At 62.4% G+C, this 17612-nt stretch overlaps 2 protein-coding genes across 2 annotated transcripts; both read right to left on the reverse strand.

Moving 5' to 3' along the window:
* Positions 1 to 3300: 3300 nt before the first annotated feature.
* Positions 3301 to 4727, reverse strand: FOXS1 (forkhead box S1). The gene has a single exon (XM_027894975.1). It carries the CDS (start codon positions 4690 to 4692, stop codon positions 3352 to 3354), a length of 1341 nt encoding a protein of 446 aa, XP_027750776.1. The 5' UTR covers positions 4693 to 4727; the 3' UTR covers positions 3301 to 3351.
* An 808-nt stretch (positions 4728 to 5535) lies between these two features.
* Positions 5536 to 17503, reverse strand: DUSP15 (dual specificity phosphatase 15). The gene is made up of 16 exons (XM_027894953.1): positions 17076 to 17503; positions 15514 to 15547; positions 13564 to 13646; positions 13077 to 13126; positions 12382 to 12456; positions 11749 to 11920; positions 11370 to 11579; positions 10138 to 10200; positions 8256 to 8543; positions 7774 to 7963; positions 7547 to 7587; positions 7198 to 7303; positions 6807 to 6983; positions 6340 to 6735; positions 6110 to 6228; positions 5536 to 6009 (listed from the first exon to the last, which is right to left on the reverse strand). Exons 1-16 carry the CDS (start codon positions 17094 to 17096, stop codon positions 5866 to 5868), a joined length of 2169 nt encoding a protein of 722 aa, XP_027750754.1. The 5' UTR covers positions 17097 to 17503; the 3' UTR covers positions 5536 to 5865.
* Positions 17504 to 17612: the final 109 nt, after the last annotated feature.

The raw sequence follows: 17612 nt of genomic DNA on the forward strand, positions 1-17612 counted from the left end.
CCAGCCCCACTGGCTGCAGCAGTGGAAAGGGGCTTCAGGCTTGTCCCCACTGGGCAGGGGCCACAGCTGGTGGGACTCTGCCCCATGATGGAGCCCTGCCCGGCGCTTGCCTTCTTGTAAATAAATGTACAGGTCTGCCCACAGCCCACACCTGCCATTCTGGGGGTCTGAGGCCCCACTCCCACCTGCAAGAGTCCTGCAGCCATGGGGTAAGCGAGATGAGGATGGGAAGCAGCATCTCATCCCTGGGGTAGAGGGGTTGGAGAGGGTATGCTGGGGATGGGGACCACCTGGTACATCCCAGGGAGGGCTGTGCAGGCACAGAGCTGAGGGGTCCTGGTCTCTGCACCCCCCAGCTCTGAGCTGTGCTGGGACAAGGGGAAATGAATGGATGGGTGGATAGATGGATGGATAGTCAGCTGTGAGTCAGAGGTGTCCTCACAGGTTCAGCATCTGCCCACAGGGGGTGGGATGCCCAGGCAAGGGCTGGTGGGTGCCGGTGCCCCTCTGCCCAGGGGGTCTGCGACCAGCCCCGAAGTGGTTAAGGCTGCCAGAGCCTGGACTGCGGCTCCCACCGCGGGCGTCCCTCCCAGCCGCTTCCTGCCGGCAGCCTTTGACCGGTTCCTGTCGGTGACCACCCCGCAGGCCTGGACGCCAGCGCAGCCCCATCTGGTTTGAGTTACGCTCCGCGGCGGTGACGTCTCCTTCCTGTCTGGCCCCAGGAGCTGCGCATCGCCCGGTCCCAGCCCTGGCCCCGGCTGGCCACAGGGGCTGCAGGGTGGCCGTGGCGCTCCCAGATGGATCATTGCCCCCAGACACTCCTGGCACCCCAAGCTGCTCTGGGGCATCAGTTCCTGTACACACAGCCCTGCACAGGGATGCACAGGTACCAGCATGTCCCAGGGTGGGCGACTCCACGCCGCACCCCAGGTTTGGCATCTCCAGCCCCTTCCTTCTCACCATGGGACCACTGAGACTGGATGAGCGGGGCCACAGATCTGACACCCATAGAAGTAGCTGTGATCCCATCCCCTGCTCCCAGCTGAGAGGCAGGACAGCTTGTGAGGACCCAAAGATCTGGGGAGTGGAGTGATCTGGTCGAGGGACTCAGTGACAGGGCTGCTCCTTGTTCAGCACAGGCCATGGCAGCCAGTTCCATCCCTCCTGTGTGGGGTCCTTGTCACTCCTGTGAATGCACAGCACAGTCTGGGTGTGCAGACACGTGTCCATAGCATCCATCCCCAGTGCCTGGAGCAGCACACATTCCCCATGTGGGCCTCTGCCCAGTTTCTGTGGCACCCACATTGCCCGCAGAAAGAAGGGGCCCTGCAGGCATCACAGGTAGGGAGGGGGAGTGGGCAGTCCTCGGCACTGGCACCTGGCAGCAACAGCAGCAGCAGGTTCGCCCCGTGACTGGGTGCAGCACAGTCCTGGCCACGGCACAGCCCAGGATGGGAGCAGGCGAGTGGGCAGAGGGCCAGGCCACCCACTGCGAGCCAGGAGCGAGCCAGGGAGGAGGCAGAGCTGGGAGAGCAGCGGGTCCTTGAGCAGGAGTCAGGGTGGGCGTGGGGCAGGGGAGCACCGGCAGAGCGCATGGCTCTGATCTGCGTGCCCCGGGTGGTGCAGGCTGCGAGGAATGGGGGTCCCCATCTCCCGGTCCGGGGTGGGCAATGGGGTGCACTACACTGCTCCCAGCACGGGAACCCCATCCCGGGCACCGCGTGAGGCCGGGGCTGTGCGTTCCCAGCCGGGGCGGGCGATGGGCCCGGCCACGCTGCGTGGGAACCAGACGGCCCCTGGGCACGGCTGCGGCGTTCGCTTCCTCCCGCGCCCCCGGGGGACCGAGCAAAGGAGGGGGCTGAGGTCAGCCGCGCTCGCCGCCGGCCACTCCGGAGACGCCAGCATGATGTAGGCGCTCAAATATTGTTTTCCACTGGGTAGGAAAAAAATAAAAGGGAGAAAAGAGAGGCCCAGGGTTGAGTGGCTGTCCCCGATGACGAAGGGAGGCCCCCCTCCACTGCCCTGCCCGGGGCTGGGACACAGCCACGGCCCAGCAGCAGCCGTCTGGGGACCGATAACAGGGCTGACGCGGCCGCGGTGCTCCCGGTCCCCGAGTGACGGCAGTGTTGTGCCTCTGTGCCAGCATGGACCTCGCAGAGACCCCCCCAAGACTGACCAAGCTGGTGTCCCACTGGCCTTGGGGGGGCCCAGAAGCATTCTACCACAATTCTGCTCCCCACAGCAGCATGGAGAGCTCCTGTCAGCCCTATATCCTGGAGTTGGCTGTGCTGTAGGGTCGCTGCTCCTGGGGAACCCACTCTCCCAATGAGGAGAAAGTTGCACAGCCCTGCACTTTGCCAGCATCACTCTGGCCTTGCTCCACTGCTGCAGAGGTGCTGACTTGGATGTCCCAGCAGCGTGTGGGAAGGGGCTGGTGGCCAGGTCCCACCCTGGGGCTGCATGGGGACCCCTGCCCGCTCCTGTGTCCCACAGCCTGGCCAACTGGGGCAGGTCCCTGTGCCCAGACGGGTGCCAATAGCGGTGACTCAGCCGGTGCCTCCTCACTGGCAGCCGCCCGGCGTGATTCAGGTCGGAGGAATCCACTTTCCTGGCCATTCCCACCGGAGCTGCAGCCCCTGGCACAGCCCATCTCTGGGGGTGCCCTGGCCTCAGGGTCTGCAGGGACTAGTTGGGATCCCAGCCAGGCACTGGCTCAGCCACAAGCAGGGAGAGAGAGGGGAGAAAGCCCTGAACCCCCCCCCCCCAGCAGAGCCCCCACACTGTGCCACAACCCCCAGAGCCTCCCTGGCATCTCTCTGGGGCCACACGGCTGCACGAACAGGGCCTCACAGTGAGGCTGGTGCCACTTATGCCATGTGTAGCACCCGGGGTGAAGCCAAGCTCTTGGAAGGGTCCCAGGCACAGGGAAGTGACAGCAAGGCTCCACTGGGGGATAACTTCTGTTGCAGCAGATCCCCCTGACCCCCAGGGACAATGTTCCTTCACACTACCATGGCATGGGGCTTCAGAGGTTCCCGGCCTCACACTGTGTCAGGACCTTGTCCCCAGCATCTCCCAGGGACACAGGACCTGGATGTAGGTGCCCTGACCCAGGCCATGCCCCATGTCCCCACGGCCTCACTATCCAGCCAGTGGAGGGGCCAGCAGGGATGGGGGCTGTGCTGGGTGGCCTTGGGGATGTGTGTCCCCCAGCCAGCACTGGGGCTGGGGCAGAGGGTCCCCAGCTTGCCCCTGCCCACTGCCCACCTCGAGTGAGGCACAGAGACCACAGAGGCAGCATTGGGGAATGTGCTTTATTGGGTGCTGGAGCGTACCAGGGTGGGGAGTCCCTCACTCGAAGAAGAACATGCCAGGTGTCCGGTAGAGGCAGGGGGGCAGCCCCAGGGGGTAGCCATTACCCCCCTGCAGTGGGATGGCAGCCCCTGGCCCCCAGGGCTCCTTCTGCTCGCCCGCCCGTGGCCCCACGGCCCCAAAGGGTGGCTGGCGGGGGGCGGCGGGGGCCGGGGGGGCTGCGGCCAGGAGATGCTCCAGCGCTGTGCCGCACGGCCGCTCCTTCACGCAGAAGCTCAGCGCCTGCACCCGGCACTGGTAGCTGCTGCCCAGCGCCTCGGGCCCCGGCCGGCTGAAGGAGCCGAACACGGGCAAGGAGGGCTGCATGTAGCCTTCTCCCTCCAGGAAGCAGGACGCAGGGGGCTTGCCCGTGCCCAGGAGGGTGCCAGGGAATGCTGGTGGCACCTGCCCGAATGGCTGGCCCGTCCCCAGCCCGGGGGCAGCCGGCTCCTCGGCCTCCAGCTGCCCCGGGGGAGTGCCTGGTGTGGCCGGTGAGTCCTGGGGGGGGTCCCTGTGCTGGGTGGGCAGCAGGGCGGGCAGCAGGGCAGGGTGCTGGGCCGGGCGCTCACCGGGCAGCGGGTACTGACCTGGACGGGGCAGTTGCAGTGCCGCCGGGAGCCCCCGGAAGACAGTCTCCTTGGGCGGGCGGCTCTCGGGGGGTGCGAAGAATGGCCCCTTGGGCTGTGGCGAGTCCGGCAGGTACAGGCAGGGCTGCGTGGCCTTGGGTGGCTGACGCCGGGCACAGGGCTCGGCGCATTCCGGCACCCCGGCACCCTCAGACAGCGTGGCAGGGCTTGGCAGGCGCCCCGTGGCTGCTGGTGACGCGTAGCCCCCCTCTACCTTCCCCTCCTCAGGCAGCGGGGTGGCAGGCAGCCCCCGTGCCCGCTGCCTGGGGGTCTTCCTGCGCCCCTCATCCCCCTCAGCGCCTGGCGCATCCCGGAGGCCCCTCTTCCTGGTGAAGCGCCGGCGGCGCCGCAAGAAGCTGCCATTCTCAAACATGTTGTAGCAGTCCGGGTCCAGGGTCCAGTAGTTGCCCTTGCCAGGCTTCTTGTCGTCACGGGGCACCTTGACGAAGCACTCGTTGAGGGACAGGTTGTGGCGGATGCTGTTCTGCCAGCCCTGCTTGTTCTCGCGGTAGAAGGTGAAGCGGCCCATGATGTAGCGGTAGATGCCACTGAGGGTGATGCGCTGCTCGGGCGCGCTCTGGATGGCCATGGTGATGAGGGCGATGTAGCTGTAGGGTGGCTTGGTGGCCTCGGTGCCGGGGAAGGGGCCGCCGGCTGGCTCGGGGGCTGGTGGGCTGCGCAGCACCACGTCGCTGATGGGGAGGTCCGGCTGCATCCTCCCGGCCAGCCGCTGCCGTTCCAGCCCTGCCGCTGATCCCGCTGATCCCGCTCTGCCGCACGGCCCCAGCACGGCCCGTTAAAACCCGCTGGTCGGCGAGGGGGCGGCGGGCCCCTCCTCTGAGGGGCCGCCCAGGGCGGAGCGGGGCTCTGCCGTCCAGCACTGGTCCCTGTGGACAGACGGACGGATGCGCCGCCAAGACCTGCGGCCAGCAGCCAGTGGCCCCGGGGCTGGCACAGCCGCGGCCTCCCCAGGGTAGAGGCGGGCACAGCCCCCGGCTCCCCCAGCCCCTTTTCCCACGGAAGGTTCCCACGACCTGGTTCTCATCCTGCCCTGCTCACAGTGCACAGCCGGGCTCCAGATAGGCCTGGAGTGGGGCTCAGTGGGAGGATGCTGGCAGGACTGAGGGCGCTGCCCTGCCCTCAGATGCCCATTTGCCCCCTGCCCACCCCAATGCCTCAGCCCCTTCTCTCAGCCTGAGATTGTGCCAGGCCCTGTGCTATGCCAGGTCCCTGCACCGTTCCCAGCCCTCAGGGTGCAGCACGGCCCCCAGGAGCCCACTCACTCCACTCACCAGGGGAAACTGAGGCACAGGCAGGGAGTGCCTTTGGGACAGGTTCTCATGTTGCCTGGTCAGTAGAGCAGCTAACGGGCACCTTGTTGCTGCCTTCAGCCCTGCCAAGGTGCTCAGATGAAGGGCAGGACGGATCTGGAGCCACCACAGGAACAGGGCTGTTCCTTTGCAGCTGGGGCTGAGTTGGCTTTGCCCACACTCTACAGATTTGGCTTCCCAGCCCCCTGTGCTCCCCTCAAGCTGGCACCAGTCCCCCACACCAGAGCCAGCCCCTGACACTGGTACCAAAACACAACCTTTATTTCTAAGTTTCACAAATGGCAAGTCCCAGCAGTGCAAGGATGGAGCCAGCTCTGCCCCGACTGGCTGAACAGGCACACAGCAAATCCTACTTCGGGAGCTCCTGGGCAATAAATACAGCACTCACAGGGGCAGCAGTGCCCACCCACCCTGGCCAGCACCTGCCTGCATCTGATTCCTCGCTCTGAGCACCCTGTGTACTCTGCCTTGGGACACACAGCTGGAGTAAGGCCGTGGGGCCCAGAGCCTCCTGCTCTGAGACTTTATGGTGACTGAGTTCTCCTCTCCTGCCTAGCTCAGGGCTGGCAGAGCTGTTTGATGGGAACATGAATAACGGTGTTGGAGGTGCCGGGGGCACAGGGCTGGGGGGAGGTGTGGAGCAACGTTGGCCTCAAGCGCTGGGCATGAAGGAAGAGCTCCCGTGCGAACACCGGCTCCACCTGCGGAGGCACAGAGCGATGGAATGGGCACAGGTCTGTATCCCCCACTGCCATGGTCCTGGTGCCCAGGTCAGGGTCACCAGCCCCGGTGTGTACTCACGTGGGCCATGATGAGCTTCTGGAAGGGGTGCCCGGCTCTGGTGGGGTACTCCTCCCCGAAGCACAGGTGGATCTGGTACTGCGGCATGACCTGCCCGTTGCTCAGGTACTCCCGCAGCTCTGCAAGACACCAACCCTGTCAGGGGACAGGGAGTCCCCACGGCCTCGAGCAGGACCTGCCCGGGCATCCCGAGGAGATCGGGGTCACCTGGGGCGGCAGGCGGGACTTACGCTGCAGGTACTGCTGTGTGTCCAGCAGCTTGTAGGTCTTCTCCCTCTCCAGCTTGTTGGGCCAGTTCTTGTGCGGGGCCAGTGGCCCGTTCCAGTACACCCTGCCCTGGCACTGGCGCTTCATGAAGACCCCCTCGGGCGCTACCCACAGCAGCACCCCGCGCTCCAGGTGGGGCAGGAGCCGCTCCAGCACGCCGGCCATGGCGGCCGCGTGACCGTGGCCGCTGAGTGCCTGCGGCGGGGGGAACTCGATCTGCTCCATGCAGACAGGGCCGTAGAGGCACACGCTGTCGGCTGGCACGGCGCGGCTGGTGATGCGGCAGCCCTCGGCCGTGCGGGCCGTCACCTCCTTCACCAGCACGTTGCAGTAGTAGAGGCGGATGTGGAGCCAGTAATCTGGGGAGAGGGGAGAGTCAGTCTGGGCTGGTGGAGCCACCCAAGGCACTGCCCACCACTGTGGCTCCTACCTGGGTTGCTGACATCCTCCACAGGGAGGTAGGACTGGAGTCTGGGGAGGAGCTGGCCGTGGGTTGGGTTCCAGCCGTAGAAGACTCCCCTCGCGAGGTTCCCTGGACCAGGGCAGAGACGAGATGGTAAAGGGACGTGGGTAGTTGTCCTCGGGGACTCCCAGGTGCTCTCCTGGCTTGGAGGGCAGCAGAGTCCTTTGCACCATGTTTGCTCATTATTGGGCTACATAAGAGCACCTAAGTACATGATTAAGTGGCTTTGCTGGGGCCAGGAGGCAGTTCCCAGCCCCTGTCTTCATCTCTACAGGGGACAGGAGAGCAGGATCTCTCCTGCCAGAAAGTGTGTGCATCCTGCCCCCAGCCCCATCCCATCAACAGGGACCCTCCTCACCTCTCTCAGTTGGATGGGCAGAGTGCAGGGGCTGTGGAGATCCATGGTCTGTCTCCAGTGTATCTTTCTGGCTCTCCTCCTTCTTTAGACTCCCCACAGTGCTGCCCTGGGGGTAGGAGTGGCTTCAGTGAGGGCTGAGCTGGCAGCAGGGGTCCCTGAGCTGGCTCCTGCCTCTGCCATGGACCCCATGCACCAGTAGATCCCCTGCCTGAGTCTGGCAGCTGCATGGCACAGGGGACTCTCAGCAATGCCCCATGGGCAGTGTCCAGCCAGGAGAGCAGCTGAAAGACGAGGGGAGTTTTGGGGGTCCCACCTTCTCCCCTGCCCAGATGGCACGGGGCGAGCTCACCTGCTGGTCCTCACTGCCTGGGGACTGTGTGTCACTGTCCTCTGCAGAGAGCAAGGAAAAACCGATGAGCCCCTGGTAAAAGGCAGGAACAGCCCCAGGAAAGACAGCTGGCTGCCCAGAACACCCAGAGAGGAAGAGGAGCAGGAAAGAAGGGTGACACGTGGGACACGGGGCTCATACAGTCATGGTGCAGGCAGCAACCCCACATCTGGCACAAGAGGAGGTACCTGCATCACAGGCTCTGTCAGTCACGATCTGGTACACCTTGTAAGGCTCAGAGATATCCAGCTGGCTCCGCTCAGGCACCTCCTGGAAGTCGGTGCTCTTGTTGAGGGCACAGCGCAGACGAGTCTTCCAGGTGGAGGGGTCGGCCTTGTCCGTCCCTTCCTGGTACTTCCCTTTGTAGACGGCCCAAGCCTGAGGGACAGAGGGTGCCATGTGCTGCGGGGGCTGCCCACACCCCGGCCCCCCGCTCCGCTGCCCAAGGGGACCCTCCGCGGTACGAATGCACCAGGGCTGGGGGGGCGGGGGGGTGGGGGGACAGTGGGGAACCGGGGCTGTGTGTCCTGGGGGGCTGCGGGGAGCACACGGAGCTGAACAGCGAGGAGCCCCAGGCAATGCTGAGCTCCGGGGGTGCGCACGGAGCCCCGGGGGCGAGTCCCGCCGGCGCTCCCAGGGCCAGGTGGTGACCGCGGGGAGCCCGGGGTACCTTGAAGAGCGCGGCGTCCTCCTGCTGCCGGTAATCCTGCTTGGCCGCGTGCTTCCAGGGGATGCGGAAGAGCGTCCGGTGCCGGTTCTCCCAGCGCAGCCCCGGGTACCGGCCGCTGTCGATCTGCGCGATCAGCCACTCCTTCAGCCGCATGGGCGACCCCGGCTCCGCCATCGCGGCCCGGCGGCGAAACCGAAAGCGGCGCCGGCTTTCACTTTCCTTTTCCCGGACCGCGCCGCCGGCTCTGGCTGCCCCACGGCGGAGGGGACGGATCTTAAATTTTTTTCTCTGCCTCAGGTTTCCCGCAGCAGTGTCCGACATCCGAGTTGAGGAAAAAGTGGTGTAGTAATTGAGTAGTACAGCAGTGTGACTCCGGGAGAGACCCCCAAAAAAGGCATCCCCGGGGTTTCACTCCCTCACAGTCTGGGCACCCACGTGCACCAGTGGAGATTTTAGGCTCTTCCGCTTGCTCATTGGCTCCTGCAGAGTCCTGGGTGATGAACCCCCAGCCCAGCCGGTGCCGCAGGTTGAGGGAAAGGGTGGGCGCCCATTCCCTGCTGTTACCTGAGGCTCAGCCTTTTCCTATCATCCAGAACACAATGTGCAGCTCGCACTGGTAGTTTACATACAGAGATACTCGCACTGGGCGTATTTCTCAACACAGGCACCCTGCACCCGCAGGGGAGGGGACAGGCACATTGCGTTCTCAGGAGAGGGGAAAAGGCACTAGAAAGCACGTGGAACTCCTCTGTACCCCTCCCGGGTGCCTTCCCTTAGATTTTAGGACTCTCACTTGCTCCCTGAAGGGGACAAGGGACCCTGCTCCCCCATCCTCTTGCTTCGAAGACCTAAACACCTCCCAGCCCCAGAGACAGTGTCCTCCCTAGGACCAGCAGCTCATCCCGCGGGTGTGGGGAACTGCAGGGAGCTGCGGGAACAGCACGGGGTTTCCAGGGTGGTGTGAGCAGTCACATGTTCCCATCTCTCAGATCTCTCCTCTGCTCTTATCCGTCTCCGCTCACGTCTGTCCCGCGGGGCTCTGTACCCTGAGTCGGACAGGAACAGGGTGGGAAGGGCGGATGAGCTGCGCCAAGGGCTGCCGGGGCCGGGGAGGAAGCCTGACTCATCCTGCACCAGCTCCCCGCTGGCCCTCAGCGGGGCACGGGCTGGGTCTCTGGACCACCCTGGCGTGACGCTAGTCTTGGTTCCTCCATCACTGCTGCAGAGCCCCATGTCGCTGTGCAGGGAAACCCAGCTCCCCTGCCCTGCTGCAGCCCCCCTCCCGGCCACCTTTTGCAGCCCCTCAGGTCTCTTTTCCAGCTTTGAGTCAGAGAAATTCACCTCTCGCAGGGAGGAGAAACGCGGCTCTTGAGAGCTGCTGGGGCTGCAAAGCCTCCAAGTGAATAATCAGCTGCAGAGCGCCCAGTCGCGGGCTTTCCAAAAGGACGTGGGGACAGGATGTGGCCACGTGGCACAGAGGGCACATGGGGCCACACCGGCTGGATGACCCAGCCACGCAGGCAGGGATTTTCTCTCCTTACTGAGCCTGTCCGGGGCCTCTCTGGTGCAGAATAAAGCCCAGGCAGCCCCTGCACCACTCTCTGCTGGGCGTGCCGGGGGGGCCACATTCCGGGAAAAGGGTCTGGGACTGACGGACGGAGAATCCACACGTCCCCTTTCTGCCTTGGGAAGCGGAGCAATGGCAAGGGGTCATTGCACAGTCTCTCAGTGGCTTGCAGAGATTACATTCAAGGCCGGGAGATAATCGCAGCCGCCGGCTCTTTTGCCAGCCCCAGCCCCGCCGGGATAAGCTTTATCGGCCGGGGATTTCATGTGCTGTGACAGCCGCGCGGTGACGCGGGACCCCGGGGGATCCAATTACCCGGGCATCAGCGATGAGGATGAGGAGCCGGATTCCACACCGGATTCCCCACTGTGCTGCTCCCTGCACAGGGAAGGTGAAGCTGCTTAACCCTTAAACTTTTCACGCAGAAACGAGCTTCAAAAAGGAGTCAAACATTAACTCATAGCTAACCCTGCCCTCGCCCGGGGCTTTCCAAGTTGTGCAAACCAGATCTGCCAAAATAAATACATTTTGCTGTGCTGCTGAGCTGGGCTGGAGGGGCCCTGTGTGGCTTACAGTGGGAACAGGGGAATCCCTGGGTGTAAACACCTTGGCATAGCATGTCCCAGCAATGGGAGGGTGCAGCTATGCATGAGGCACACATCCATCCACGTGTGGTCCTGGGGTGCAGGTGCTGGGGGGACAAAGGGTGCCAGAGAGCCCTGGCCTGGAAGGGAGGGAACTGGAATAGCAGAAGCTGGGAGGAGTATAGGGGGACCCCACACCAGGACCTTCCTCCTCAGCATCCCTGTTCCAACCCAGCCAACCACAGGGGAGTCAGATGGCAGAGGAGGGATGTTTATTACTCGGGGACATAGAAAGTCTTTAAGCAAAATGGCTTAAGGCTCTAGTGAGGTCTGGCCAGGTTAAACGCTTGGTTCCCACCTGTTGCAGATTGTGCCCTGGGATGGGCAGGAATGGGGTGCAATGGATTCCTAAAGCTACAGTGCTTGCTCAGGGCTTGTGCTTGGCCAGGTTGGAGCCGGACCCTCGCCTAGGAGGCAGTGTGGTGGCATTACCTGCTGACACACTGGCGTGTCCCTGCTCCGCAGCCACCTGGATGCTGGGAGCTTGTGCTGCTGGTGGGGAAAATGCTCTGAGGGGAGCGCCAGCTCTCCTGCACCCTGTGCACCCTGAGGCCTGTGCAGTGGGTACCCAAGTGCTAAAGCTGCTGCTGGCAACACCTGGGAGCTGGCCCGTGGCGGGAGAGACCCCCTCTGTGTTATGGCCCAAACAGGAGCCTGCAGTGACCTGAGGGCAGAGACCCAGCATGCCAGATGCGAAGAGGATGAGCCCAGCATGTGCTGCAAAGTCCGGCAGTGCCCATGGATCCCACCCACACAGAGGGTGGCATTCTCCCAGCCCAGAAGAGAAGAAGGAGACGGGCTTGGTGCAGGTCCCTGCCCAGTGCTCCCCATCCCACTGTGTTTTGTCCTTCATCTCTCCCAGGCTGTTGGGTGATTCTCGCTGCTCTCCCTTGGCTGGGGTCACTTCAGACAAGCTGGGATGCAGGAGAACGTCCTCTTCACCCGCAGCAGGAAGGGACTCGTGCTTCGGATGTCTCTGGCTCTTGGGACCAGTCCTTGCTGAGCTCCCTCTGTCCTGGATGTTCCTTCTCTCCCTGCTGGCAGCAAGGCCTTTATTTCTTCCTCATCATTGAAAGGGGATGTCCCATACCTCTGCTTCAGGTGCCTGCGGACCTGGGGAAGGAGCGAGAAGCAAAATAAGGCACCAGTTTCCAAGGGCAGGTCCAAGCCTGCCGGAAAAGGGAGTGGGGAAGAAACCTGAGTGCCCTCAGGACCTGCCCTTGCTCTGAGACCCGTGGCAGGCTCAGCAGAGCAGAGCACAGGTGGCAGAGGCCGGTCCCACCTTGCGGGCTGCGCTGCCGCCGAACTCAGACAGCTGCTGCCTGAAGCCGGGGTTGGGGTTGGCGACGGGCCGGATGGTTCGGATGGCATCCAGCACCTCCTGGCAGCTCAGCTCCGTGACGACCATGACGTACGCAACGACCACGGTGGTGCTGCGGGAGATGCCGGCGAGGCTGGCAAGAGAAAGTGCAGAAGGGCTTGGGTGGTGGCGCACACCGAACCCACACGCTCGCCTCTTCCTCCACCCCTGTGCCTCAGCTATAGCAGTTCCTCTTTTCCGAGGACTCGCTCTCCCGGAGGTCTGAGCCCTTCCAAGGTCCTGGCCATCAGTGCCTATAAATACCCACTCCTCCCCAGGGAATGGGAGCAGTGGCCGTTGCCTGGCTGCCTGCCCCGAACCCCGTTCATCCCACACGCTCAGCTGCAGCAAGAAGCTGCCCTGGCTCCAGGACTGCCTGGATCCCGCTGGATTTGAGTCACAGGCTGCAGCCAAGGGTGGATCCTGGGTGGATCTGTGGGCACAGAGCCCTCTGGCAGAGGCTGGCTTTGATCAGGGGTCTGCAGCCAAAGCGAGGGGCTGGATCTCTGCTGAGCTGGGAGGACATGGCAGAAGGCACGGGGGAAGAAACATTACCAGTGGACGAGGCAGTTCCCTCCATGCAAGCGACACTGGTGGATAAAACTGATGCATTCCTTGAAGTGTCTCTTGCTGCAGGAAAAATAAACCAGACAGAATAAGAAGTTCAGGGGTGGAACAGGATTTTTGGCCACAGGCAGAGCAGCCCTGCGTGTTTGAGTTGCTCGAGGGGCTCTGCCAGCCACTGCTGAGACCTGAGCATCTCAGTGCTGTTGATTCCCAAGGGAAGGTGGATCTGCCAGCTCATGCCATGCTGGGGACGCAGCAGGGGACGCTGTGCTGGGGATGGATGGGGCTGCCCTGTGACTTGTGCTGGGGCAGTGGGATGTTGGCTGCTCACACCTTCAGCTACTCCAGCACCCTTGGCTGGCTCCTCACCCTTTACCTCTTCTCCCCTCTCCAGGCAACTCCCGGGAGGATGCTCACTGCTCCTGTCCATGGGTGCTGCAGAGGGGCTGCCCCTTGCCTCACCCCAGGGCTTGGAGCCATTCACAGTGGTCACTAAACTGGGATGCTGTTGGGGTCCAGGGGTGGTCCCCAGCACTGTAGCATCACACCTTTAGCCTGTGGGTGGCTGTGCTTGAGGAGCTGGAGGCAGCACCTCAAGGGCTTGGGGTGCAGTGAGCCCTCACCCCTGGTTGCCCTGCAGACCCCAGCCCTCAAGCATTCCCTGGCCTCCTCAGAGTACTCACATGTTGGCCTCAGGGGTGTCCGGCAGGGGGATGCGGAGGTAGGTAATATCCTGGAAGACACAACAGGAGGAGGAAAAGCTCAGGCACTGCAGTCAGGGTGTCATATGTGCTCACAGCTGGGCTGGCAGGACCTTTGCTCCTCACCCAGAGCTGCCTGTGGAGTTTCACTACCCACCCCCCACCAGCATCCCCCGAGGTGGGGATGGGGCCACACTCTCCCTTGAGTGAAGGGGAGGGCAGGGGGACATCAGCAACTTGTGGGAGGGGATGGGAAACAAGATGAGGCTGGAAAGCTGGAAATTGTTTCCTGTCAGTGTTCAAGGCCGGGTTACAGTCACAAGGCAGTTTCCCATGCCAGGGGGGCTGTCCAGCTCCTCTGGGAGCAGGGAGAGGTGTATGTGCTGTGGGATGCTCAGAGGGGGAAGGAAGATGCAGCATGGAAGGAGCTGCAGGGATCTACATGATGGTATGGGGTGCAGGATCCTACCTTCAGCAAGGGTTGGGGGGATTCATGGATCGAAACGATGTGGGTGATCTTGTTCCGGCTCAGCTGCTCCAGGTCTTTGGCATCTAAAGGATAAAATTAGATATCAACGTGTATTCACTTCTTACCCTCCTCTTCCCACAGTGCACCCACCATGCTCCTGCAGCCTGGCAACACTCAGAGCCTTTCTCCAGCAGATCAACTGCATCCCACCCCCACGAGCAGCAGCGCAGACATGGGCAAACATGGAAATCTGGAATGCAAACCCCGTGATCCCAAACCACAGACCTCTCCCTGTAAAGGCACTTGCCCTTGCTGCATGTTTTGGCGGAAGCATTCACACCTGCAGAGAAACACTCTCTGTGGCTGTGTCCCTCCTGCCTGTACTTGTCCCCAGTTTGGGAGGAGACTCGAGCCCTGCCTGCACCTCCCTGGGCAGACACACCCGGCGCTGGGACCTGCTGCAGCCTGAGGGATCTGCCTTATCTTGTGAACTATGGAGCTGCAGGAATTCATATCAACTCTTGGTTTTCTGTAGAAAACACATGAGCAGTGCTCTGGTGTGTCCTCTCTGCAGCCATAAGGACAGGAATGTCCCGACGGTGCCCAGCCTCGCACTAACCCTTCAGCACCCTGGCCGTGAATCCTGGTCTCTGGTGCAGCACAACAGTTACTGTGCTGGGATGGGAGTGTGCTCCTCTTCCTGGGCAACTTCCAAGTGTCTCCCTTTCATGCCATGACCAGCGGATGCTGCAAGAGTGGCTGGACAGGAGGAGGAACATTTCCCCGTCTCATTCCTTTGGGTTTTTAAATTTCACGTGGTGTAAAACCTTGGCTCGGGAATCCAGACCGCGATGTGCTGATGGCATGACGTGAATTTAAATAGGAGTGAGTCTCGAGGGAGACACTCCGTGGGGGAGCTGTGCTGTGCATGTGGGGAGGGACGTGGGGACCCTTGTGGGGACTCACAGAGCACCTGCCACCTTCCCATCTCCCTCGGCAGGCAGTGACAGCAAGTAGTGACAGTGGAATCAAAGCTTACAGGGGCTGAAAAAGCTTCCAGTTAGAGAAAACATCTCTGTGAGCTTAATGCTGCAGGCCTGGAATCTCGTTGTCACCCTGGATTGCTTGGCAGAGCGATGCTCAGGTGGCATCAGGCCAAGACCCCACAGCAGAGCTGCCCACAGGAACCCCTGTGATGAACCTGGGAGCTGGGTGTCCTTGTCCCTCTGCTCCCAGCAAGCCACAGCCAATGCCCCCCAGCCCACCCTGAGGTGCTCCATGGGGTGCAGGGAGCACAGGGCTGCCATTCCAGTGACATTTCCTTAGCAATTCACACCAGTGGTTTTAAACCTTCCCAGAGCTTACTGCAGGAATCAAGCTGCCAAAGGACCCATGAGGGAGGTGGGAGTACTAACAAATGCTGTTTTTTCATGGCAGATGCCAAGCCTTGGTCATGAATTGTTCCCTGGTAATGCAAACCCCTTAAAATAGTGGCTTGGTGGGAGAAAGGGTGACTCTGCCTCTGGGAGAAATTCCCTCCTGAGGGTGGGCAGCCCCCTCCTGCCTCCTATACGGGAGAGCATCACCCCAAGGTGCCCCAGTCCTGCTTCCTCACACTGGTGCGACATCACCAGCTCCTCTGCTCCCAGCACAGGATCCCTTTCCCCCCACCTTGGCCCCTTCACCCTGTGTGTCCGAAGAGCTCAGGGCAGCCTTTAAATCAGGAAACCATACAAAGGCAGAGGGTCTCTGCCTTGCATTCCCCACCATGCCTCCACTCCACTGCTGCCAGCCCAAACCGGGTGGCAGAGCAGAGCGGGTGGTGGGTGATGGCAGGGCAGTGGGAGCAGGCAGGGTGTCGGGCAGAGTTTGCAGGCAGGAAGACACCAACTCAAGCAAGCCCCACTCCCCAGCTGGAGGACATCTCTGCAGCATCTGGGTTCTGCTTACCGACAAAGTTCCCAAGGTAGAGGCCGGGAAGGATCTGTGGAACAAACACAAGGGGAAGCGGCAGCATGAGCAGTGACCTTGTGCTGAGGTACCCAGCAGGCTGGGACCCCCTGTGGGAAGCAGCAACTTTGGCTGGAGGGGCCAAAGTTCTGGCATTTGAGGTGACCATCACCAGCCCCAGGGCAGGAACAGTGGTGGTGAGACTGGACCTGTGTATTCCCAGGGCTGATGCTGCCCTGGCATCCAGGACATGGGGCTGGATGTAGCCCTGGCACCTGCAGCCATCTGATGCTGCACCTAATGGGTGCTGGCAGTCAGACATGGAGTTTTTTTATTGCTCCTCTTGTTTATCATCAATAAATCCACCGTTGGGGTTTATTACCTGAGCTCAGCAAGTTGCATACACCTCTGTACAGCCTTGGACTATACCCATGACCTGTGTAAGTCCTGTTGCCTGAGAGATAGGAAAGCAACAGGCACAGAGACGCTTGGGGGGCATTTGGCTGTCCCCCTCCCAGCCCCAAGCTCTGTTCCCCTCACTCTGCACTGCAGGGAGCCCATTTCTCACAGGCCAGGCACAGATTGCTCTGGACACCGTGCCTTCAGCGCATTTTCCCCTGGGAAATTCCACTTCTCATAATGAGAAGATAATTACTTGACAAGGCCTCTATTAACAGCATTGCAGATGCAGAAGCAGGACACCTTGCAACCCTTGTGACACGGAGCTATTTTATATTCTCCCTCACTCACAGCCCGGGCAGTGAAGGGCTGTTCAATCCTGTATCCCGCCGGTTCTCCCCCAGCTTCTCCCTGCAGCAGTGTTTGGTGCCCAGGGCAAGTGGAGGTGATTTCCACCAGCACAGCTGGGCTCACACTGGTCTCATTGCTCCCATCAGGAAATGTTTCTCTCAGTTGAACATCTTAAAGAGGTTTGGGGTTTTTTTTTATGATTCCTAAGATTTTAGATCCATTTTCTACGGACGGGGTGCCTTTAACTCGGCAGCTGCGGCACTGAGAGGAACCGGTGGGAGAGAGCCAGTTAGCAAGGGCAGCTCCCAAGGGCAGGGCACTGAACCGTGAATAAACAGCACGTGCCTGTCCCCAGCACCCTGCTGACCCGCTCCTCGCAGGAGAAAACGGGGCAGCACATAAATAAAATAGCACCCACCCCCTCTGCCTAGGATTGATGTTGAGTCCCATGCACTGCCTGGCCCCACCAAGCAGGGGGTGTGGGACCACCAGGCTCGGGGTCTCACAGGGCTCCCGGTGTGTGCTTGAAGCTGGTTCCCTGGGGTTAGAGGTGTTGGGAAAGGTTCCCCCCCTCCCTCGAAGAGGTTCGCTGTGACCCCTGCCCTCCACACCCCCTAAGCAGCTGTCGGGACGGGCCCTGGCGCAGTGTCCCGTTCTGTTTCTCCTCCGGTTTTACCCACTCTGCTGGCAGGAAAACAAGCTGCCTGAGAGCCGAGCTCTGAGCCGGATCCCGTGCCGGGCGGTGAAACGCCGCTTGGCACGGCAGGGGCAGCCGCCAGGTGAGGGTCTCCCACCTCCGCGCCCCCCGTTACCTGGCTCATGCCGTTCCCCATGGCCGACCGCGGGCGCCGGGGGAGGGGACGGGGCGCGAGTGTCCTTGTCCCCAGTGCTGCCGTCCTCCCCGTCCCCGGGCGCGGCTGCCGTCCCCGCTCCCTGGTCGGGTTTCCGTCATGAAGAGCTCGGTTCCTCCGGGGTCGCTGCTCGTTGCCAGCGCGGCGGGGCCGGGCCGGTGGCTGTGCCGGGGCGGAGGGAACTGCGGCCGCCGTGCTCCGCGAATCCTGCCGAGGCCCTTCCCCGGCTGCTCCGGCGCTGCCGCGTACCGGCAGCTGCCTGGCCGGGAGCAGACAAAGGAGGAGAAACTCCCCCCCTGCGCCGTGGCGTGGGAGCACGGGGCCGCGCTGACTGCTGCCTGTCGCCGCTGCCCGCGGCCGCACAAGGCTGCACTGTTGGGAGAAGAACAAAACCTTTGTCCTGCTCCATCAAGGAAGGTCTGTGCGGCCGCGCGGCGAAGCGCCCGGCAGCGCGCCCACCGCTGCCCACCCCTGCCTGCGCCATACCTACCCCTGCCC

Source organism: Empidonax traillii, unplaced genomic scaffold (genome assembly GCF_003031625.1).
Source record: "Empidonax traillii isolate 1590-97213 ecotype Southwest subspecies unplaced genomic scaffold, ASM303162v1 scaffold448:size1359114, whole genome shotgun sequence".
Taxonomy (NCBI): Eukaryota; Metazoa; Chordata; class Aves; order Passeriformes; family Tyrannidae; genus Empidonax; species Empidonax traillii.

Bases quoted from the DNA above. Each gene is read 5' to 3' on its own strand.
- FOXS1 (XM_027894975.1), bottom strand. From the start codon at position 4,692: ATGCAGCCGGACCTCCCCATCAGCGACGTGGTGCTGCGCAGCCCACCA.
- DUSP15 (XM_027894953.1), bottom strand. From the start codon at position 17,096: ATGGGGAACGGCATGAGCCAG. The intron at 13,127-13,563 runs GTAGGATCCTGC...TGTGTCTTCCAG, and splicing joins CCCCCCAACCCTTGCTGAAG to GATATTACCTACCTCCGCAT. The intron at 6,984-7,197 runs GTGAGGAGGGTC...GCTGCCCTCCAA, and splicing joins TGCCCATCCAACTGAGAGAG to GCCAGGAGAGCACCTGGGAG.